Source organism: Pseudorca crassidens, chromosome 9 (genome assembly GCF_039906515.1).
Source record: "Pseudorca crassidens isolate mPseCra1 chromosome 9, mPseCra1.hap1, whole genome shotgun sequence".
NCBI lineage: Eukaryota > Metazoa > Chordata > Mammalia > Artiodactyla > Delphinidae > Pseudorca > Pseudorca crassidens.
This window is the reverse complement of record NC_090304.1, coordinates 11,109,182-11,131,344: the sequence shown is the minus strand read 5'-3', so window position 1 is coordinate 11,131,344 and position 22,163 is coordinate 11,109,182. Positions and strand designations below refer to the sequence as shown.

The 22,163-nt window shown below is 49.0% G+C and overlaps 1 protein-coding gene, 1 long non-coding RNA gene and 1 pseudogene across 17 annotated transcripts in view; 2 read left to right on the top strand and 1 right to left on the bottom strand.

Moving 5' to 3' along the window:
- The first annotated feature begins 719 nt into the window (after positions 1–719).
- On the top strand, positions 720–1,656 carry LOC137231094 (olfactory receptor 10V1-like; annotated as a pseudogene).
- A 4,247-nt stretch (positions 1,657–5,903) lies between these two features.
- On the bottom strand, positions 5,904–12,044 carry LOC137230159 (uncharacterized). 11 transcript variants are annotated; one of them, XR_010946014.1, is made up of 4 exons: positions 11,806–12,044; positions 9,544–11,406; positions 7,814–7,972; positions 5,904–7,218 (listed from the first exon to the last, which is right to left on the bottom strand). It is a non-coding gene; the product is annotated as an uncharacterized lncRNA (long non-coding RNA). The 11 variants fall into 11 exon arrangements; XR_010946018.1 differs by having other exon boundaries at positions 7,874–7,972; XR_010946022.1 differs by having other exon boundaries at positions 7,895–7,972.
- Positions 11,524–22,163, top strand: part of STX3 (syntaxin 3) — a 145,225-nt gene continuing 134,585 nt past the window's right edge. The window contains exon 1 of one of the 6 annotated variants that reach the window (XM_067748898.1): positions 11,524–11,861. In XM_067748898.1, the coding sequence (XP_067604999.1) occupies positions 11,832–11,861 (30 nt within the window). In that variant the 5' untranslated portion in view covers positions 11,524–11,831. The remainder of the gene's footprint in view (positions 11,862–22,163) is intronic. The other 5 variants (XM_067748897.1, XM_067748893.1, XM_067748895.1 and 2 more) reach the window with 5 other exon arrangements.

Sequence of the window (22,163 nt, the reverse complement as noted above, 5' to 3'; positions counted from 1 at the left end):
CAGGCTCAGCGGCCATGGCTCACGGGCCCAGCCGCTCCGCAGCATGTGGGATCTTCCCGGACCGGGGCACGAACCCGTGTCCCCTGCATCGGCAGGCAGACTCTCAACCATTGCGCCACCAGGGAAGCCCAAAAAGGAACATAATTTTGATATAAGCTACCACATGGATGGACCTTGAAAACATTATGCTTAGTGAAATAAACCAGACACCCAAGGACAAATACTATATGATTGCACTTACATGAGGTACGTAAAATAGGCAAATTCACTGAGACAAAGTAGGATTGCGGTTGCTAGGAGCTGGGAGGAGGAGATCGTGGAGGAGATCCTTAGTTTATTGGGTAGAGTTTTTGTTGGGGATGATAGAAAAGTTTTGGGTATAGATGGGGGTGATGGTTATACAACATTGTGAATGTATTTAATGTCACTGAATTCTACACTTACCCATGGTTAAGATGATAAATATTACGTAATGTATATTTTACCACAATTAAAAAAAGAAAGATTTCAGTGGGGAGCTACTTCTGGGTGCTTACAACAACAAAAAAGCTGTTGTAGAAGTAAGCTGCTGAATTTGGAGGTAAAGATGGTTTTAGTTGAGGGAGGAAGGGAGAGGCCAGGAGCTGAATGGGTCATCCGGCAGGAGCCCTGTGTCCTGACACTTATCTATCCTCAGGGGGCAGCGCCTGTGCCATCAGCAGGCCCGATGCATTGAATACATGGAGGATGCAAACCAGACTGGAATGATTCACTTCCACTTCCACCCCTGCTCCAAGCTCGCCGAGGTACAGATGCTGATTTTCGTGACCTTCCTGATTACGTACCTGGTCAGCATCAGCGGCAACCTCTCCATTTCTCTCATCATCTGGATTGACCGTTCTCTCCACGCCCGCATGTACTTCTTCCTGGCCAACGTGGCAGCTCTGGAGATCTGCTACTCTTCCATCGTTGCCCCTCTGACTCTGACAAGCATCCTGTCCATGGAGAAAACCCTCATCTCCGTGCCTGGCTGCGGTGCCCAGACATTCTTCTTCATATTCCTGGGCAGCGCTGACTGCATTCTGCTGGCCGTCATGGCCTATGACAGGTCCGTGGCCATCTGCCACCCTTTGTGTTACACCCTGGTGATGAGCTGGTGATTTTGTGCCCGACTGGCCCTGGGCTGTCTGGTGTTGGGGTTCATCTTGGCCATGCAGCTGACTGTGCTCATCTTCCAACTCCCCTTCTGCAGGAGCAAAGAAGTCAGTGTGTTCTATTGTGATGTCCTTCCTGTGATGAGACTGGCCTGTGCAGATACCCGGGTCCACGAGGCCACTCTGTTTGTGGTTGGTGTCTCTGTCCTCACCATCCCCTTCCCGCTTGTCACCCTGTCCTATGTCTTCATCGTGGCTGCATCCTGAAGACCCGCTCTGTGGAGGGGAGGCACACGGCCTTCTCAACCTTCTCCTCCCGCCTGACTATGGTTCTACTTCAGTATGGAGGTGCGAGCCTTAGCCACCTGTGCCCCAGCTCCAGCTACTCTCCAGAGAGGGGCCAGTAGTGTCCGTGGTTTACACATTCATCACCCCTATGCTGAACCCCTTGATCTCCAGCATGAAGAACAGAGAGCTTAAGTAGGCTTTGAAGAGAGCATTGATGAGGTTCCTGTCATCCTAAACACAACAAACACCCTGGATGTTCCTCTGTTACATTGCTGAGTAGAGACAAATGGGTAGCTCTCTGAAAGATGGGAGGCAGGGCCTAAGAGGTCATCGGTTTTACACTGTTACTTCTTCCTAGTCATATTTTTTTTTTTTTTTTGCGGTACGCGGGCCTCTCACAGTTGTGGCCTCTCCCATTGCGGAGCACAGGCTGCGGACGTGCAGGCTCAGCGGCCATGGCTCACAGGCCCAGCCGCTCCGCGGCATGTGGGATCTTCCCGGACCGGGGCACGAACCCGTGTCCCCTGCATTGGCAGGCGGACTCTCAACCACTGTGCCACCAGGGAAGCCCAGTTTTTGAAACGGCATTTTCCTTTTCTCATTCTTAGACTCCTCATCTCTAAAATAGGGATTCAAATGCCCACAAGACCTAAATTCTGGGATAGTTATGACGATCAAAAGATATATTAAGTGGAAATACTTTGTGACTTCCATTTATTATTATTATTATTTTGCCGCAGGGCATGTGGGGTCTTATTTCCCCAACCAAGGATTGAACCTGCACCCCCTGCATTGGAAGCACGGGAGTCTTAATCGCTGGACCAGCAGGGAAGTCCCTACTTTGTGACTTTTAGAGGGAGAGGTAGCAGTGTACATCATTATCACTATCCTCAGCATCAAGTCTGTGCTCTGCTTTGGACTTCTCTCCAGATGCAGTTCTCAGGTTCTTAGCGTTGCACGTACGGGCAGGGGCAGAACCAAGAATAAGAGGCAGATCAAACCAGGACCATCGCAATCATGATTCCCATGACGTAAATGCTGAGCTCGTGCCGCCTTGAATTATTTCTCTTTCATCCTAAATTATCTTCCAGGGAAAAGTGACAGGCAAAGCACTAGAGTTTTAAAGTTTTGTTAGTTTCTCTTTATTTAACCTTATACCTGGAGCTAATCTGTCTCCATCTCAATCTCTGACTCTATTAGTCTGCTTCCAAATCCCTCTCCCTTTATCCGTTTGTTCTCTTCCCCACTCTCTGTCCCTTTCTTCTCTCATTCTCGCTCTCTTGCACACACACACACACACACACACACACACACATACACATTTATCTCCTATTCTCCCTTCCTGCCTACCCCTAGTTGATATGGTCTGAATATTTGTGTTCCTTCCAAATTCACATGTTGAACTACTAATGCCCAGTGTGATGACATTAAAAGACGGGGCCTTTGGGAAGTGCTTAGGTCATGAGGGTAGAGTCCTCATGAATGGCATTAGTGCTCTTATAAAAGAGACCCCTTAGAGCTCCCTAGCTCCTTCCGCCATGTGAGGATACAATGAGAAGTCTGTGACCTGGAAAAGGGCCTTTACCCAACAAGGCTGGTACCCTAATCTTAGACACCTAGCATCCAAAATTGTGAGAAATAAATTTCTGTTGTTTATAAAGCCACCCAGTCTGTGATATTGTGTCACAGCAGCCCAAATGGACTAATACTAGTGTATGTATTGTGCTAAGTATGCATAATATGGAAAATTTGCTTTGTTCACTAAGCCCCTTGGTGTAGAAAAGAGGCAGTGTTGGTTCAAATCTGGATTCAGGTAAAACAGAGCTAATTCTGTGAAGACAAACACTGACCGGATACATTGAGGAGGTGAAAGAACTCATTCATACGGTTCCGAGCAGTCTTAGAATGATAATCATTCTGATAACGATCATTTGTCTCCAGGCAACGGTGGCAGAACACAGATGCTTTACTCTCTCTGTAAGGTAGAGGAAGCTCACTCATTCTTCTACCTGTTGATCACTGAGGGATTTATTTATTCAGCAACATTGAAAGAGACAGTAAGCAATGATTTATTGAACTCTACTGTGTACTATGCTCCCACCTGTGGTAGGTGGAACAGGAAATGGAAAGGTAAGTAAGAGGCAGCTTCTGCCCGGAAGGAAGTTAAAAGTCCAGCAGTATATGAGAACATACACCACGATTACACCAAGGGCCAAGTGATGCAATGCTATGAGCCAACAAAGGAGGGTCAGCGAAGGGAATCCAGGTTAGTTTGATGGGGAAGGTGGCACATGCGCGGCACCACGCCAGGTCTTCAGGTCAGCAGGTACGCAGAGGGGCAGGAAGGGCATTTCTGGAGGAGAGAACTGTGGGGGCACAAAAACAAGGGAATCAGCTACGTAGGGAAACAACCTCTGTTTCCCTACCTGGAAAAGCATAACACGTGTGCCATGACATTTTTCTTTTATTTTTTCTGACGTGTATCACAGGCCTACAGGGCAGAAACCATGACCAGAAGTCATATTACATGAAGCTGAAATGTCATCTTACTCTTTTGAAAGACGAGGACCCAAAAGCATCTTCTCTGGTTCACTTACAGTGGCTTGCTGCTCCTCCTATGTCCTACTGCAGTGTTCTACTAGGTCAGTGTTATTATCTGTAGCACACCAATCCTGTTGGATAATAGGTGTTTGGAGGAAATGAACATTATACAGTCAAACAAATGTGAAGAATACTGTGCTGATTAAAATAAAACTAGCGGTTTACTGAAGGTTTATTCAGTGCCTGTACTGTGCAAACGTGCAGTCATGACACTCCAAGATGAGGGATGCATGTTGCATGTTTCCTAAATTGTCACCACCAAACTCTTTTATTCCTTGGAATCTCTTAGGAAATATTTTATCTTGTTGAATCTACTGTGGAAAATGCTGCCGTGGCTAAGGCTGACTGGATAAAAAGAGAGCGATTTCACTAGTGATTGAAATATTCCAGGCACTTCTTAATTCCCCACGCTCTTTGAGAAAACAGTGCAGTTATGAGTTAGCAGGCTTCTTTTCCAGTGATTGAATAAGGGAATTAATGATTGCCATATACCAACCCATTTATCATCATAATAACCCATGAAATGCGTGCGATTATTATCTCTGCTTACATATAAGGAAACTGAGACACAGGGAGGCTAAGTAACTTGTTCAAGGTCACACAGCCAGTAAACATAAAACTGAGATTTGACCTGGGCAGCGTGGTCCCCAAAGCCTGGGCACAAAACCACTCTCCCAACATGCTATGACTGTCCAATAAGAGCTTGGGAAAATCGCTTCATTTTTCTGACAATTCAGTTGCATAATAAAATGGGGACAATACTATCTACTCTGTCTCCCCGAGTTATTGTGAGATCTCCAAGGGAAAATAAAAACCCAAACTGTAAAAGGATAATAAAAGAGGCAGCATGGTTATTCAAACATCGACATGGAGAAATGCACTAGATGGCTCATTTTTTTAAATACCAGAAGTTTAAAGACATAAGTGTTCAATTCCTTTCACCTAAGGTTTCCCTATGTTTATCCTGTTACTCTTGATAGGTGTTTCACAGGTGTTGTAAGAAGCAAGCACGTCTTCTGCAGCTCAGAAGTAACGGCAGGCTTCTCTGCTCGAGGTTTCCTCACTGAGTCTTCCCACTTACCTTACCAGGCTCCTCGGAGAACTACGTGCTTAAGGGCTCCAGGGATTGAGGAGTTTGTATAAACATAAAAACAAATGAATATGGTGCAAATTATTTATATTGTTAAATCATAGGCATAGGCATAGGTATGTGGTATAGGGAGATTCGTGTTAGGAAAACATCTGAACAACATGATATAAAACATCTTTATAAACAAAGCACATTATTTTTAAAAAATTTACTTTATTGAAGTATAGTTGATTTACAATGTGGTATTAATTTCTAATGTATAGCAAAGTGATTCAGTTATATATATATATACATCCTTCATATTCTTTTCCATTATGGTTTATTACAGGATATCGAATATAGTTCCCTGTGCTATACAGTAGGACCTTGTTATTTATCCATCCTATGTACAATATTTTGCATCTGCTAATTCCGAACTCCCACTTCATCCCTTCCCCACCCACCCCCTTGCCCCTGGCAACCACAAGTCTGTCCTCTGTGTCTTTAAAATACATTGTTTTAAACACACAGTTCAGTGGCACAGGGAGTTGCAATTGCATTTAGTTTTAAGATCCAGGAAGGATCGTCTTTCCTCCTTAGGGAGAGGAGAGGAGAATCCCTAGGGAGTGTGTGTGTGTGAGTGTGTGTGTGTGTGTGTGTGTAGTCACACACTACACAAGAATAGTAGTCGACTATTCTTTGATTTATCCTCCAAATAATTGCAGTGCACCTACCTCACAGTAGCCCTGGAAGGTGAATAATATAATACCTGGTCATTGCTCTCAACAGATATGTAAGCAACGAGGTATAAGACAACCCAGGGTTTGCTTTTTTTTTTTTGCGGTACGCGGGCCTCTCACTGTTGTGGCCTCTCCCGTTGCGGAGCACAGACTCTGGACGCGCAGAGCTCAGCGGCCATGGCTCATGGGCCCAGCCACTCCGTGGCATGTGGGATCTTCCCGGACCCGGGCACGAACCCGTGTCCCCTGCATCGGCAGGTGGACTCTCAACCACTACGCCACCAGGGAAGCCCTGCTTTTAAAATAGATCTGAACAAGTACTGTTTGGGGCGGGAGGGCAGAGGGCCAGGGAGACGTGAACTGGAGAAGGCCTCGGTCTTGGAGGAGGAGTAGGGATTTGTCAGACATGAAATGGAAAAAGGACAAATCAGGCAGAGATGGGGGGGAAATCCTGGGCGTATTCGATGCAGAGAAGAGGTGGGTGTTTGAGGAAGCTGAAGGTGGGGCTGTGTGTGTCAGGGAGTGACAGTACCTTGGGCTGGGGCCAGACTGCGCAAGGGCTTGAATGCCATTCTAAGAAGAGTCTGGACTCCCTAATCTTGTAATAAGGAGCCACTGATGAATTTTAATCAGAAGAAAGACATAATGGAGCCATAGGACAAGAAGCTTCACTTAATTAATTTGGTAAAAACCCTAACTGAGCGCCTACAAGGACGTTTCAGGGCCGAGGCTGGGGTCTGGGTTCGCATTAGTGAAAAGGAGAGACAAGGCTGCTGGCCTCGCGGAGCTCATAGAAGGTACAGGAACTAGACCAGGTTACACAGTGTGGTAGGGCTATCTTGAAGTCCAGGCTGTCAGGGAAGCATGTTTGAGGGACACTTAATCCTGGAATGGGTCAGAGTTGTCCAGTTCAGATACAGGGGAGAAGAGAGCTCTAAGGTGAAAGAGCATAACTGTGGCATGAATTTGGGATTTGAATTGTGTTCTAGGCAGCGGCTGAGATGGCTCTCGGCCTTCCCCACCTTGTGTAATCTCCTGGCCTTGAGTGTGGGCTGAACCTAGGGCTTCTCTTTTAATCGATACAGTATGGCAAAAGTGATGTTACAGCCGAGACTAGGTTACAAAAACACTTTGGCTTTTCTCTCTCTTTCTCTATCCCTCTCACCTGCTTGGGCTGATGGAATTCAGCTGCCATGTTGTGAGCTACCCTATGAAGAGGCCCACGGGGTGAAGTACAGCCCTTGAAGAACTGAATCCTGCTGGCAACCACGTGAGTGACTTTGGAAGCAGATCCTTTCCCAGTCAAGCCATGAGATGAGACGCAGCCTCCAGCCAACACCTTAATTGCAGTGAGGCAGAGGCACCCAGCGAAACTGCACCTGGATTCCTGAATCACAGAAACCAGAGGGTAATGTCGTTTCAAGCTGTTTTAGGGCAATTTGTTATGCGGCAATAGATAACTAATACAAACTATAAGGGGGTGAAAACTACAAGTCAGGAAGTGTATTCTCCATCCTCCCTGCGGTGGGGAAGAATTGCTGTGGGGAACAGAAAGGACCTTCCCCTTCCATTTTCTAGCTCCTTTATCTCTTTCTATTGAACACCGCACCCTGGGGACACTGCCTCCAGGTACAATCGCCAGAAAGTGGTCTCACCTGTTCCTCAGCAGGCCCTGAGGGTCAAGGTGGTATAAGGCTCAGTGTTTATTTTCCAGTGGGAGAGAAACAGGCTTAGAGGAAAGAGAGAGGGAAGCGGAGCCCCAAACCCCAGGATCCTCTTTTTGGTTTGTTTGTAAAGGTGAAATTAAGTGTTGGCTGACTTCTCTATAGCCAAAATGCAAACACTTGATTTAATCTTGCCATATTTGTTTAGTGGGGAAACAGCTACACACTAGACATGGTGGGAAACCAAGCACCCTGGTAGAGCAGAAAAATAAAAATACATCAGAGAGGAGGGGGATCCTACTAAGCCTGGGACCTTACGTCACTGTCCATACGTGGAGACCTCACAGTCCACTTGGGCTCAGTGTCAGTCTTCCTCACCAGCCCATGGCCTCTCCTCACCCAGGTCCCTTGTCCCTCAGTAACTTGACTTTCTTCAGTTTATTTTACACAGCTAGCTGCTGCAATCCAGACTTCTGCCTGTCAAGGAAGAGCAAATATTAATAGCAAATGAACAAAATAGGGTTCATACCTAATAGGAGTTTTTAAAAAAAGGCTTGAAGTCTGTGACAACTCCCTTCGAATAGAATGTCATAAGAAGAGAACTCTACCGATGCTTCCCTTCCTGGGTTCCTGGACTCCACGTGCAGTTCAGAGCGCTCTTTATGCTGCTTTCAATGTGTAAAAAGGTTAAGGAAAATCAAATGGTCATTTCTGTTATGGCCACATAGGCTAACCAAAAGGTCATTTTTTTTTTTCCCTTCATGGAAATATCCTCTCCTAGGAAACCAAATTTCTTTTTTGTTTCCTAGTTTTATTGAAATATATATTGACATATAACATTGCATTAGTTTAAGGTGTGCAACATAATGATTTTTAAAAAAATTTTATTCATGTATAGTTGATTTATAATGTGTTAGTTTCAGGTGTACAGCAAAGTAATTCAGTTACACATATACATATGCCCATTCCTTTTCAGATTCTTTTCCCATATAGGTTACCACTGAATATAGAGTTCCCTGTGCTATACAGTAGGTCCTTGTTGGTTATCTATCTTCTATATAGTAGTGTGTGTATGTTAATCCCAAAATGATCACCACAGTATAGCCATCACCTCACATAGTTACAACTTTTTTTTTTAGCGGTACGCGGGCCTCTCACCGTTGTGGCCTCTCCCGTTGCGGAGCACAGGCTCCGGACGCGCAGGCTCAGCGGCCGTGGCTCACGGGGCCAGCCGCTCCGCGGCATGTGAGATCCTCCCGGACTAGGGCACGAACCCGCGTCCCCTGCATTGGCAGGCGGACTCTCAACCACTGCGCCAACAGGGAAGCCCACAACTTTGTTTTTGTTTTGATAAGACCTTTTTTTTTTTTCCAGCATCATGATTTAATTAAGGGAGCATATTCATTGCAGAGAACTGTAGAGAATATATTGATGATTGTAGATGTGACTCCTCATTACAGCCTTAAAATTTTGGAAAGCCCAAAGCCCAAAGATGTCAATTATATAACCAAACTACAGGTACAAAACAAGTACATGTATTTTCCATGCTCCAAAATTGAGTACACACTGTACTGTCATAGGGAAGGGGGTTACCAATGAAGACCTGACAATAAAGTACTCAAGATTGATATACCAAAATAAAATACAAAATAGGAGTTTATAAAAACAAGTTTGACAATAGCAGAGAGGACCCTTGATAAGAACTTTTAGGATCTATTCTGTTAGCAACTCCAGATATACAATACAGTATTATTAACTATAGTCACCATACTGTACATTACATCCCCGGGACTTACTTTTTTTATAATTTGAAGTTTGTACCTTTCGACTCCCTTCACCCATTTTGCTCCCCGCCCCCCATCTCTGGCAATCGTCTGTTCTCTGTATCTATGAGTTTGAGGAAACCAAATTCTGATTACCTAGTAAATGTATTTTCTAAGGGATATGGAATCATTCAAAAGAAGATATCCACAAATGAAAAGAAAGAACGTATGATGTTCTTGATCTGGAAAAGTTCGAGGATCACTAGTTTTGATCAGCCTCCTTACCTCACAGATGAGAGAATAGATTGTGCGATGTCAAGTGATAGCTGTTTTGTGGCAGAAACTGTGTCTAGAACTCAGTCCTCCTGGCTGTGTGTCAGCAATCGTTCTGTGGCTCCACAGCTACTGTCCCTTCATGGAAAGCCTGTCTTGTGAAGGACAGATTAAATTTCTTAAATGTTTGGACAAAGGTGAAGAGCAAGAAACAGTGGTGGAAGTTATAGGAAGGAAAATTTTTGTTTCATATAACAAAACACTTTTAAACAACAGTTGGAACTGTTCAACCAGAGAAGATGCTTGAGTGTTTGAAAAAACTGAAAAAATTAAAATGCATTCAGGCAGAGGCTGAATGGCCATCCTTGATCATTTCCTGTGGTCCTTTTCAGACGTCTAATGTAAAGAGCTGTTCACATATCTGTCTCCTCAGAAGACTCTCTTTTCCTGAAGCGCGGAAACTTAGCTATCCCCATTAACAAAAATTTGTTACGGAAGGGAGGTGGAATGCGATCTCTGATTAGCTTACCGTTTCCATTTCTGACCACCAGGGGACGCAGAAGCCTTCCCTTTACCAAAGACTGGAAATTAATTCACCTAGCGAGCGCCTGGGGTAGAAGGAAGTGTGCAGGACTAGAGCGAGGATTACAGACCGTATCTTCATGGGAGAGGATGAAGTCAGCACGGAGCAAGCGCTAAGATTGCAGAACAGGGCAAAGTTCTGTTAGAATTACGAAAATATTTACAGCCCTTTTAAAAAATATTTATTTATTTAATTTTGGCTGCGTTGGGTCTTCGTTGCTGCGCGCGGGCTTTCTCGAGTTGCGGTGGGTGGGGGCTACTCTTCGTTGTGGTGCACGGGCTTCTCATTGCGGTGGCTGCTTCCCTCGTTGTGTCTTAAGTAGTTGTAGCGCGAGGGCTCTAGAGCGCAGGCTCAGTAGTTGTGGCGCACGGGCTTAGCTGCTCCGTGGCATATGGGGTCTTCCCAGACCAGGGCTCGAACACGTGTCCCCTGCACTGGCAGGCGGATTCTTAACCACTGCACCACCAGGGAAGTCCTACAGCCCTTTAATCTGGATGCATAGCTCAGATTCTTTCCCTGATTTGAGGATTGAATCTTAGGCCAGTCAGTCCTATTTATTGGGCTCCACTCCATATCTGCTGGATATGTCATCTGTTCCCAAGAAGGAAGATAAATAGGGAAGAGGGAAGAGAGGGTGGAGGTGTGGGGCCGGGGAGGGGAGAAAGACGGAGGGGCAGTGCGAAGAAACCGCCCACTTTTCAGAAAGTGGGATCAGGTACTACTCACCTAGGGGATCAGGTAGGAAAGCTTAAGCTTTCCAATACACACATCCTCCTCTTACAGCTCTGCTCCACAGGTGACGAATCAGTCATTCCTCCTCTGTCAACAAGGCCCCACAGCAAACTGGGAAGTGGGTAATATCTCTGATTTATAGATACAGAAACGGAGTCCCCTAGAGAAACAATAACTTGCCAAAGGTATACACTTTGTTAGTGGCAGGTGTTCTGATTTCATCATTGAACTGCTTGCATTTCTCTTAAGGATCCCCATTGCCAACATCATAAAATCCAAATTCTTCGTCCCAGCCTTCCCCACCCCGCCTCACCTCCAGTTATTTCCACGAGGAACACACTCTTTCAGCTCCAGCACGCAGTCCCCCGGACCGTGAGCATTCCTTTACTCGGAATGCCCTTCCTCCAGGCAGAATTAATTGCTCTCTCTCTCCCACCTGTTATGGCACGAATCACGTTGTCTTAGAGTTCCTCGTGTACGGGATGTTGGCGCCGCCTAGCAATGAATCAGTCTGTTGAGGGCTGGATCCTAGCACAGAGCCCGGCACAGGTAGTGAATGGCTGTTGAATGGAAAGGCTGGAATTGAGGTCAGACAGACCCACTCGCGGCGGGATCTCCCACTGCTGCTCCATCGGGGGACCCGGAGCTACGGGAGGTGGAGTGAGAGGCGTGGAGGGTGGCCGGGCGGCGGCGGGGCACTGGCCCTTTAAGGAGGAGCGCGGGGCGCGGCCCAGGTAAGGGGCGGGTCCGCCGGGCGGATCAGCGCTGCGCGCCGGCGCCGGCCGGGGAGCCGGATTTGGAGTACGCGGCGCCGGCTGGGCCGGAGAGGGCGGCGCGGCGGAGCCTCCAGTGGCCTCGGACGCTCCTTCTCGCCCGCGGCCGCCGCCCGCCTCCGCCTGCTCCTCCGTCCTGGCCGGGCCCGGCCGCCACTTCCGGCCGCTCACCTGGGACGCGCTCACCTGCCTCCGGGCGCCTGGGCACCAGGATGAAGGACCGGCTGGAGCAGTTGAAGGCCGTGAGTCCCGCCGCACCCGGGAACCGGGCGGGCCGGGGGCTGCGGGGGTGGAGCTGCGCGGGAGAGGGTCTTCCCTCGCTCCCCCACATCGAGGCTGGGCGGGGGGAGTGCGGGGCGGGCGCAAGGCCTGTCCTCCCCAAGCCCCAGACGCACCCACCCCTCCTCTCTGGGGTCATGTGCCGGTGATTCATCGCTAGGCTGCAATTTCCCTGGATGCCTCTAGTCTCCGCCCCCCCCCCCCCACCAAGCTGGACAGCATCAGTCTAGAGATGGGATCCGCGGGAGGTGGTGGGTGCTTGGGTCCAGCGGGGCTCTCTGTGAGGTCAAGGGTCACTCACCACCTGCCCCATGCTGCCTGGCACTGTGCCCAGGACCCACCTCCTCCCACGCTCCTCCTCGTTCCTCTCCTGGGGGACGCTGAGACAACTGCCCTCGCCCCCGGAGAGCAGCTCTAGTGGGTGACCTCCCGAGCTGTGAGCTGGTCACGTGCCTGGATGGGGGGGGGGGCAGCTCTTCACCACCCAGCTGTCTGTAATTATTAATTTCCCCCCTCCCACACCCACCCCCATCCTTGGGACAGCTGTGGTCAGGGCCAAGGATCTGAAGGTAGATCGTTTCCGGCTCTGCTGCACAAAAGATGTAAAACCTTAGGCTACGAACTCTTTTGAGCCTGTTTCCTTATCTGTCAAAGGGAGATTGATATGCCTTAGAGATTTGTTATGAGATCAAATGATATAATGGGGCTTAGTATAGAGAAGTGTTAAAGCATGGGTTAAGTCCAACATTCATTGATTCATTGAACAAATAATTATTGAGTGTATTCTGTGGGGCAGGCCCAGTGCTAAGCCCCGGGGATTGGGTGACTCAGGCTCTGTCTTAAGGGAATTTAAAACGTAGCCCGTGATACAAGGTAGTCCATCTACTTGGGAGCTTGTCAGAAGCGCAGAAGCTTAGGCCTCAGTCTGGACCTATGGAATCAGAATCTGATTATTCATAAATCTCCCCGGGTGATCATGAGCACATTGAAGGTTGGGGAACAGGGGACTGGATAGAACTGGGTTTGCCCCCTGGCTCCACTACTTACCAGCCATCCCGTACCTAACCCTGGAGCCGAAGTTATGTCATCTTTCAAATGGGTAGTTGTGAGGACTAAACCCAAGAGAGCGTGCAGAGCCCTCTGTACGGCGCCTGGCACATACAGGACTAAGCAATGGTAAATCTTAGGCTCGTCACTGCGAAAGCTCTTCGGAAAAATAAAGCGTCGTACAAGTGTGAGGGGCTTCTGGGCTGATGTCACAGTTATTCTTCTTTCTCCTCCGTTGTCTTGGCTGAGACCTTCTTGACCCTCTCACCTGCTCTAGGTCGTAGAGCTGCGGAGGAGGCCGGGGTGATGGGGAAGTGACAGAGGCCAAGGGGCAGCCACCGATGGTGGGAGTGAGCCTCCCAGCCTCCTACTTGATCATTGTCCTCTGAGCTTCATAACATCCCGTTTACTGTCAGGGCAGAATTGATTGCCTTTGTTTTTAAAGGTGAGGAAACTAGAGCTCAGACTGGGAAGGAGGGACCCCCGCAGGTCACAGAGCTGGTGAGGGCTCAGCCGGGGGAGGAACCCAGGCTGCTGACCCCTCTTGCCCTGGGGCGGCAGAAAGGGAAGAAGAGTGTGGTTTTAGAGATCTTCCTGGAGCGCGCAGCAGGCAGTCCCAAAACAATGCAGAACTGGACGGCAGGCGGAGGTGGCGCCCTTCCCTACGTTAGGAAGTCCATTCCATGTCCGGCTTGCGGGGTCTTAGTTCCCCGACCAGGGATGGAACCTGTGCTCCTGGCAGTGAGAGCGTGGAGTCCTAACCACTGGACCGCCAGGGAAGTCCCTCCCATGGCCCTTTCAACGGCCATTGCCAACAAACAGCACAGAGCCTTAACTGAGCTTTGAGTTCCAAGTATAAATTCACTTTGCCGAGGAACCCAAGCAAGTCCCTTTGCTTTTCCAATCCTCACTGTTACCTTCTGTAAAATGGAGCTAATGCTGTGTTTCTCCCTTTCCCTCTTGGGGATGTGGTGGAAGTGAGATTGTAGACGGCGCCGTTATGATGGCAGTGCTGTTCTGACATCACAGGTGCTGTTCCAGCCTTGTGGAGCAGGGGGATGGGTGGTAACACTGCAAGAGGCCCTGGCTGTGGGTTCAAAGGATTCCGATTGTGGCTTTGCCCTTTAAGAGCTGTGTTCCTTGGTGTCACTTTACCTCTCTGCTCCTCCAATCCCCCTTTGGAAAGCAAGGAGTTTGGCTGATCTCGGAAGCCCCTTCTGGCAATATTAACGTTTTTCTTGAAGACTGTTTGTTGTTAAGGCTTAGATGGCTTTTGGCTTCTGGCCCACGTCCGCTAACCAGCCCCTCCTTCCCCTGGGAGAGAGACACCCCCGCCGCCCCCACCCCCCACCCCCAGCAACAAGATAACCATCTTGTCTCTCTGATTCCTTTTATCAACGTTTGCTAGCTGCATGAAACCAATTTCACCCTGAGCGCTGGTGCAACCTCTGCTGTGGGGCTCTTTCTAAACTCTGGGGGAGGCCACGCGTAAACTGTCTCCAGATAGCTGGAGAGCTGTCACGTGCAGGGGATTAGCTCTGCTCCGGGTAGATAGGAGGAGAAGACGTGAAGAGTGAAGAAGCGAGGCTGATGGGCAGACATGAGGGCTCTGTAGAAAGCGTTTTTGGTAGTCAGAGCTGCCCGAGGATGGGCTGGGCTGGCAGGACATGGGAGGGAGGCAAGAAGCTTGTTGGGATGTGGCATGTTGTAGGAATCTGAGTGTTCTTGGAGGGGAGGGGAAGCACATGAGGAGATTCAAGGCCTCCATCAACTCTGAGGATGTGTGTTTCTAGAGATGCTTCATTGTGAGCCTGTCCCAAGCACTGGGAGGCTCTGAAGTCCATAGGACTGAGGTCTCAGAGTTGCTCCTCTAAAGTGGGTCATCGTACCCTCCCTATAGGGTCACTGAGGGTGAAACGAGATTATCCGTGATAATCACCCACCACAGTAAATTCGAGTTCCCCAAACTTGACCTGCTGGGAGCAGCATCCACACTGAAGGGCACCCCTTCCTGAGGCTACAGTCACAAGCCCTGGCTCATCTTATCTCTTGCATGGCCTCTCCTGGCTGGCCATCCCAGCAGCCTGCCCTTTCAGGGACATCAGACAGGCTTGCCAGGAATGTGCGGTGCCTACACCCAGCCTGTCTCACAAGGCATTTCCTCCTGATTTCTCACCAGCTGAACTTTGGATCCGCTGAGTCCAGACAATTCCCATGTAGGAACCTCTTACCTGGCCCTCTTTTCATTCAGCAAATGTTTACGGAGGGACTTCCCTGGTGGCGCAGTGGTTAAGAATCCGCCCGCCAGTGCAGGGGACACGGGTTTGAGCCCTGGTCCGGGAAGATCCCACATGCTGCGGAGCAACTAAGCCCCTGTGCCACAACTACTGAGCCTGCGAGCCACAACTACTGAGCCCACGTGCCGCAACTACTGAAGCCCGTGCACCTAGAGCCCGTGCTCTGCAACAAGAGAAGCCACTGCAATGAGCAGCCCGTGCACCGCAACAAGGAGTGACTCCCGCTCGCTGCGACTGGAGAAAGCCGGTGCGCAGCAATGAAGACCCAACACAGCCAAAAAAAAAAAAAAAAACCCCAAACAAAAAAACCAAGCGCCTACTGTGTCCTAAGCCCTCTGATAGGTGCTGGGGATGGGGATGGTAATGAACACATACTCCTGGGCCTTAGGGAGGTCACAGTCAGCTAGGGAGACACACAAGAAACAGACACAGTGTCCCATCCTTGGGACAGAAGCAGCCGCAGGAAGACCCTATTGGCCAGCCCCTGGGGACAGGGCACTAGGGCCTGGGGGCTCCTCCCAGAAGAAGCGATGCTCCTGTTCAAGTCCGTGTTAAGGCTGAAATCTAATTCCTTCAGAGGCATGGGGAGTCTCCTGAGAAGAAAGGCAAGGATCCTGGATTTTCTCACCGTTCTCCCGTTGGCGAGTGCTTCACACAGACAACACGATCGGTGCTTTTTGACCTCTGCGTGCCTAGCGTCCTGCTGGGCATCCTGCTAGGCAGAGTCATTTAATTTTTTTGGCCACGCCGCATGGCTTGTGGGATCTTAGCTCCCTGACCAGGGATCGAACCCGGGCCACGGCAGTGAAAGCACCGAGTCCTAACCGCTGGACCGCCAGGGAATTCTAGGCAGAGTTCTTATACAAAGTCCTGGTCTGAAAGAATACATGGTCATATAGGGAAAACAAAGGGGTATATTCCATGAAAAGAGAACCCCCAACTTCAAAGGTGGATAATGCTCTAGAGAAGCAGTGATGTGTGGGATGGAGGGCAGGGACTTTGGATCCCTGTAGAGATTGACCTGTAGAGACCTGGAAACATCTTGGGGTTTGCTGGTTCCTCCACAGCCAGCGCCAATAAGGACGCGCTAATGAAATCAACCACCTGAGGCCCTAAGGACCAGACTGACCTCTTCGCTCTTTCTGTTCTGCCTTGTGTCTTGCTGCATCTTAAGTGGCTTGGCCTCCTTCCCCATTTGAAGTTCCCCCATTTGAGTTCCTCAGGAGCACGGTTATAGTATAACCATCAGAAACGTGGAGCTGTACATCCCCTTTAGAGCTTAATTCCTTCCAAGACTATTTAATGAGCCCCTACTATGTGCCAGGTGCTTTGGGTCATGGCCAGGTTGTAACACCCTGCCTGGAGACTGTCCATTGAGATGCCATCCTTTGGTGATAAGATGGCTAACTGGTCCGTGGTTCCTTCCTCACTTCCTCCCTCTCCCTGGCAGGATGCATCCTCTGGGAGAGCTGTTCTGCCATGAGCAGGGCTGAGATGAGAGTGATAGGGATTGAGTAGGGATTACAGACCCATCAGCCAGAAGCCAGAGAGAAAATGCTTGGCCGAGAGCCGGGGATTAGTGTTATTTTTATTCCTGGGAGGGGAGCGGGGAAGCCGGGGGTGGGGGTGCTGGCGAGAGCCTGGGAAGAAACAATTGTTCATGTTGTTTGCTCGCCCTTCAGGGCTCCTTTCCCCTTTTGTCAAAATTCCTGCCCAGCTTCCAAAACTCCCTTTACAGGTAACGCTCCCTAAACGCAGCCTAGAATATGCCCCCTCCTGCCGGCAGCCCTCATGGGCTGCATGTTGCTTTGCAGTGGAATATTGATACTTCTGTTACGTCAGCGGGGTTTTTTCTTACCATGAAGTGGGCTTGAAACCACCTTCCATCTGTGTCTTATGGGTTGGACTCTTTCGCCTCCTAGGTCCCATTGTCTGATGGCTCTATGACTTGGTGTCACCGTATCAACTGCAGTAACAATGATCATTTATTGAGCTGCTACTTACTGTCGGAAAGGACTTGTGTTCGGTGCCTTACACACCTTGTCTCTAATCCTCTGAACCCCACAAGGCAAGATGGTGTTATATATTATTGCCGTTTTACAACTAAGGGAATTGAGGTTCAGATTAGATTGAGATTCCCCAGCTGGGAAGTGGTGAGATCAAGAATTGAACAAGTCTGTCTTGCTTATTTATATCACCCTACGCTGTATATAATCATCTCCCCAACTGCACTGTATGCCCTTGATGCGGTGGCTGATGGGACGTTCTTCTGGGGTCCCAGGGCCAGCACTCTGCATGGTAGCCCCCTAGTAAACACTTGTCCGTTGACTGACTGATCAACAGCACCTTGGCCCTTACACACCCCGGATTCATCACTAGGACTTTCCGTCCCCTCTGGGTTGGTGCAACTTTACCTGCTTGAAGTGCGGCGTTTACTCAGGGAACCCATGAATTTGCTAACGAAGCCAGGGGTCACTGTTCTGTCCTCCGGGATGAGGATGGATGAGTTCCAAGGCTCCTAGCTGTACCCCAGCCCAACACCTCCCGGAGGGTTGCCCCTTTTCAGAAAGACCGTGAAGGAGAAGATGTGGATACCACGGTGAAAATCTAGCAACCTCGTTCTTCCCCTGGAAAATCTTATATGTCCCTCAAGGCTCAGTTCCAATGTCACTACAAGGAAGCTTCCAGATCTGGCATTCACCAGGCCTTCCCTGGGCTTCCACAAATCTTTATTTTTGTCGATACGTAAAAGCAGCCACGTAATGTTATGTTAAATCCTCCTCTCTCAGAGCCCAGACCACACACGCCTCATTCCCCCTGTGTTTTCACTTCCCAGCCCACAGCTCAGAAAGCTGTAAACCTTGCTGCCCAGTGGATGAACGGGGATATTCTACAAATGAACTTGCTGGGAGATTCTGTAGTCCCGAGGGGCCTTACCTCCAGCCTTTTACATTAGGCCCCTTTGTAGCTTCCTCCCCTCATCACTGTCTCCCCTGTTAGGTCAGCCTGTTTTCTGGCATTGGGCCGTGTCCATGGCAACATTCTCCTGTCTCCATCTGGAGACGTGAGTAAGGTTCAGCCCGCACCCAAAGAGATTAGTAGAGCATATACTATCTGGGTATGTTTAGCTGCCTGGGTCAGGGCAACGCGGTACAGCAGCAAGATTGCTTTTTTTAGAACTAAACGTTTTATTCTAGACTAATTTTAGATTTACAGAAAGGTTACAAGGATAGTACAGAGAGTTCCTGTCTACTGGGTTTCCTCCATTGTTAATATCTCAAGTTATGATGGTACCTTTGTCGAAACTGAGAGACTGACCTTGGTACATTGCTATTCACTAAACTCTAGACTTCATTTAGATTCCACTTGTTTTCCCGTAGATGTCCCTTTTTCTGATCTAGGATCCCACCCAAGATAATGTATTTCATTGAGCTGTCATGTTTCTTCAGCATCCTCTGAGCTGTGACAGTTTCTGTCTTTCCTCGTTTTTCACGACCTCTTTGGTACAGCATCTGTGTTTTAGTTCTTTGGATGTTTGCGGGGGGGCGGGGGTGGAGGGGGGGCTGCAGGCTACAGCTGGGGGTGGGATTTGCTGTTAAGAGGCATCACTCCATGGTGGTGGAGACCAAGGGCTCTGCAGCAAACTGCCTGGGCTCTCCTCCCGGCTCTGGCACTCACTGTCTGCATGGTCTTGGGGAGGTTGCTTGCATCTTTATAGTTTTCTCAGCTGTAAGGTGGGGAGGGTCCCCAGAAGATTCTTTTTTTTTTTTTTTTTTTTTTGCGGTGCGCGGGCCGTTGCGGAGCGCAGGCTCAGCGGCCATGGCTCACGGGCCCAGCCGCTCTGCGGCCTGCGGGATCCTCCCGAGCCGGGGCACGAACCCGTGTCCCCTGCATCGGCAGGCGGACTGTCAACCACTGCGCCACCAGGGAAGCCCCCCAGAAGATTCTTGTAGAGATTAAATGCCGTGGTAAATAAATATAAGGCCCATATCTTAGAATCCTCATCCCAGGCGGCGCTCAGTAACTGTTAGGTATTATGACTATTAGTGAAGTGCTTTGGGAGGATCCTTAGGGCGAGGGGCTTGTGGGACAGAGGCTGAGGATGCACTAGAGAAGACACTGAGCTCCTTCCTCCTTCTTGTATCCTTGGCAACTGGATACTGTGGGGTGCTGAGGGGGCAGTGGGGGGTGGGAGGAGGGGGCGGAAGTCAGGAAAAAGTGGAGAAGGCTACGGTAGGGGAGGAAGAAGAAGAGGGTAACCTTTGAATCTCCTTGAATGCTCCTGGGGTGAGAGGGAAAGCAGGAAAAGGTGTGGTCTTCTCACCCCAGATGGACTTCCTGTAGGTATCCTTTGCGTACATCCATGCAACCTTCAAAATCTCCCCGAGAAGTCACCTTTGCATCCGTTTTCTAATACCTCCCCCTTCCCTGGGCTCCGCCTTGACTTCAGGTGACAGTGGTGTGCGCCACCTTCTCCTGGGTGTACAATTCCTTGTGCTAAGTGCTGTCATCATTTACCACGTGGCATTGCAATGACCTGTGTGCCTGTCTGCCTCCCATTTGAGACCATGAGGTCCCGAAGGGCAGGGGGTGCTGAGTTTGGTCTGTTTCTCCAGCGTTCTATACTATTGCTTGGGAAATGATAGATGTTCAATAAATCGTGTTGGCCGAGTAGATGGACAGATGGACCTGTTACTGTGGATGGGACCTTGTAGTGAGTGAGAAGGAGAAGGTAGTAGGCGAGGTGGTTGGTTATGAGACCCCAAGATCCTTCTTTAAAACAACCCACTGTGGGGCTTCCCTGGTGGCGCAGTGGTTGAGAGTCCGCCTGCGGATGCAGAGGACATGGGTTCGTGCCCCGGTCCGGGAAGATCCCACATGCTGCGGAACAGCTGGGCCTGTGAGCCATGGCCGCTGAGCCTGCGCGTCCGGAGCACAGCTCCACAACGGGAGAGGCCACAACAGTGAGAGACCTGCGTACCGCAAAAAAAAAAAAAAAAAACCCACTGTGAACACTGGGTTGGACCAAGCAGGGTTCCAGCCCTGGCTTTGTTCCTTACTAGCCCTGTGATTCTGGATGAATTAACCTCCCTAGCCACAGATTACTCATCAGTATAGACAACATCTGCCTGCAGGGCATTTTTGTTTTGTTTTTCCTCCTTCCTCTCTTTAGATGAACTTCCATCCCTTTTCCCTGCTCCTTCTCTAGACCTAGCTCAGAGGTCCTGAGAAACAAAAGCAGAGGAATTAACATGGCGTGTGGGGATGAAACTTTGATGATTTTTGTATCCAACAAATGGAATGCAAGATCTTTTCAAGCACACATAGAAGATTAAAAAATACCATGTATTAAGACATAAATAAAATGTCAAATTCCACAAAATGTTAAGCCATATAGGCCATGCTCCCTGATGTTGATATAATAAAATTAGAAATTAACAATACAATCACAGTCCTCGCCAGGTTTACCCACTTTGGAAATTTAAAACCACCCTTTAAAATAACACTTGGGGGCTTCCCTGGTGGCGCAGTGGTTGAGAGTCCGCCTGCCGATGCAGGAGACGCGGGTTCGTGGCCCGGTCCGGTCCGGGAAGATCCCACATGCCGCGGAGCGGCTGGGCCCGTGAGCCATGGCCGCTGAGCCTGCGTGTCCGGAGCCTGTGCTCCGCAACGGGAGAGGCCACAACAGTGAGAGGCCCGTGTACCGCAAAAAAATTAAAAAATAAAATAACACTTGGGTTCAAAAGAAACCAAAATGGAAATGACAAACTATTTAGAAATGAATGATAATGAGAGTAGTAAAGGTCAAAATTTGTGAGAATGTCGCAAAAGCAAAATTCAGGAGGAGGTTTATTTCTTTAAATCCGTATAGTAGAGAAATGACTTCATTCAAATAAATGAACTACAATTTAGCTCATTCTAAGGGTCCTGCTGCCACCTTCTGAGAATCGGCATTAGAGTCGCATCTTTTGCGGAAACACTTTTTAGAGAAAACTGTCTGCATGGCATGGTCTTGGGAGTTTAATATGTACCCAGCATTGCTCTAAACACTTCACATGCATTCACTAATTTAATCCTCACAACAGTTCTATGAGCAGATTATTCATGCTACAAACAAGGAAACCGAGTCTCAGAGAGGTTAAGTCACTTGTTTAAGGTCACACAGGTACCTGCGTGGCAGAGCTGGGTTTTCAACTCAGGCAGTCAGATATAGCTCCACATACCTGCACATTCATGGGATTATATGCACTGCTATCTTTTTCATTCATGCGTATAGATTAGATCAATTTAGTTGTACTGACATTGCAGCATCCCCTGAAATAAGTGAGGGCGTGTTTCTGATCCAGCATGGGAAGGGCATCTTCAAATAGAGTGTAGAGGGTAAGAACTGGGGCTCTTGGCTCCCACACACCTGCTTTTGAGTCCTAACTCTGCCACTTATTAGCTGAATCACCTGGGACAAGTTATTTAATCTAATTAAGTAGTTGTCTCAGCTGTCAATGGGGAAAGTCCTATTTGTCTCTCATAAGGTTGCCGTGAGAATTAAATAATATGTGTGAAACCACAAGAGCGCCTGCAACAAAATACACATTTATCTGGTGGTATCATTGTTATGGCAGAACGCGTGGAGCAGGGCCGTCAGGGACTTTGCCTCTTGTTCAGTTGTCCCGCGACTCACTGGCCTTGGGTTTATTCCTCAGTGTCTTCATCTCCAAATGGGGCCAATTCTTGCCTCAGACTGTTCAGCCAGAGCATCATCTTGAAAGTAAAAGTGCGAGGCTCACCCAGCGTACCGTTATTGCTTGATTTCCTCTATCGCAGGTGTTAGGGAAGAGGCAGTCGGTGGAAAGGGGAAGCGTTCCCTCTGGGAGGGTTTTGCTGGAAGAGACCACAGTGTAGGAGGGAGAAGGGGCATAGGAG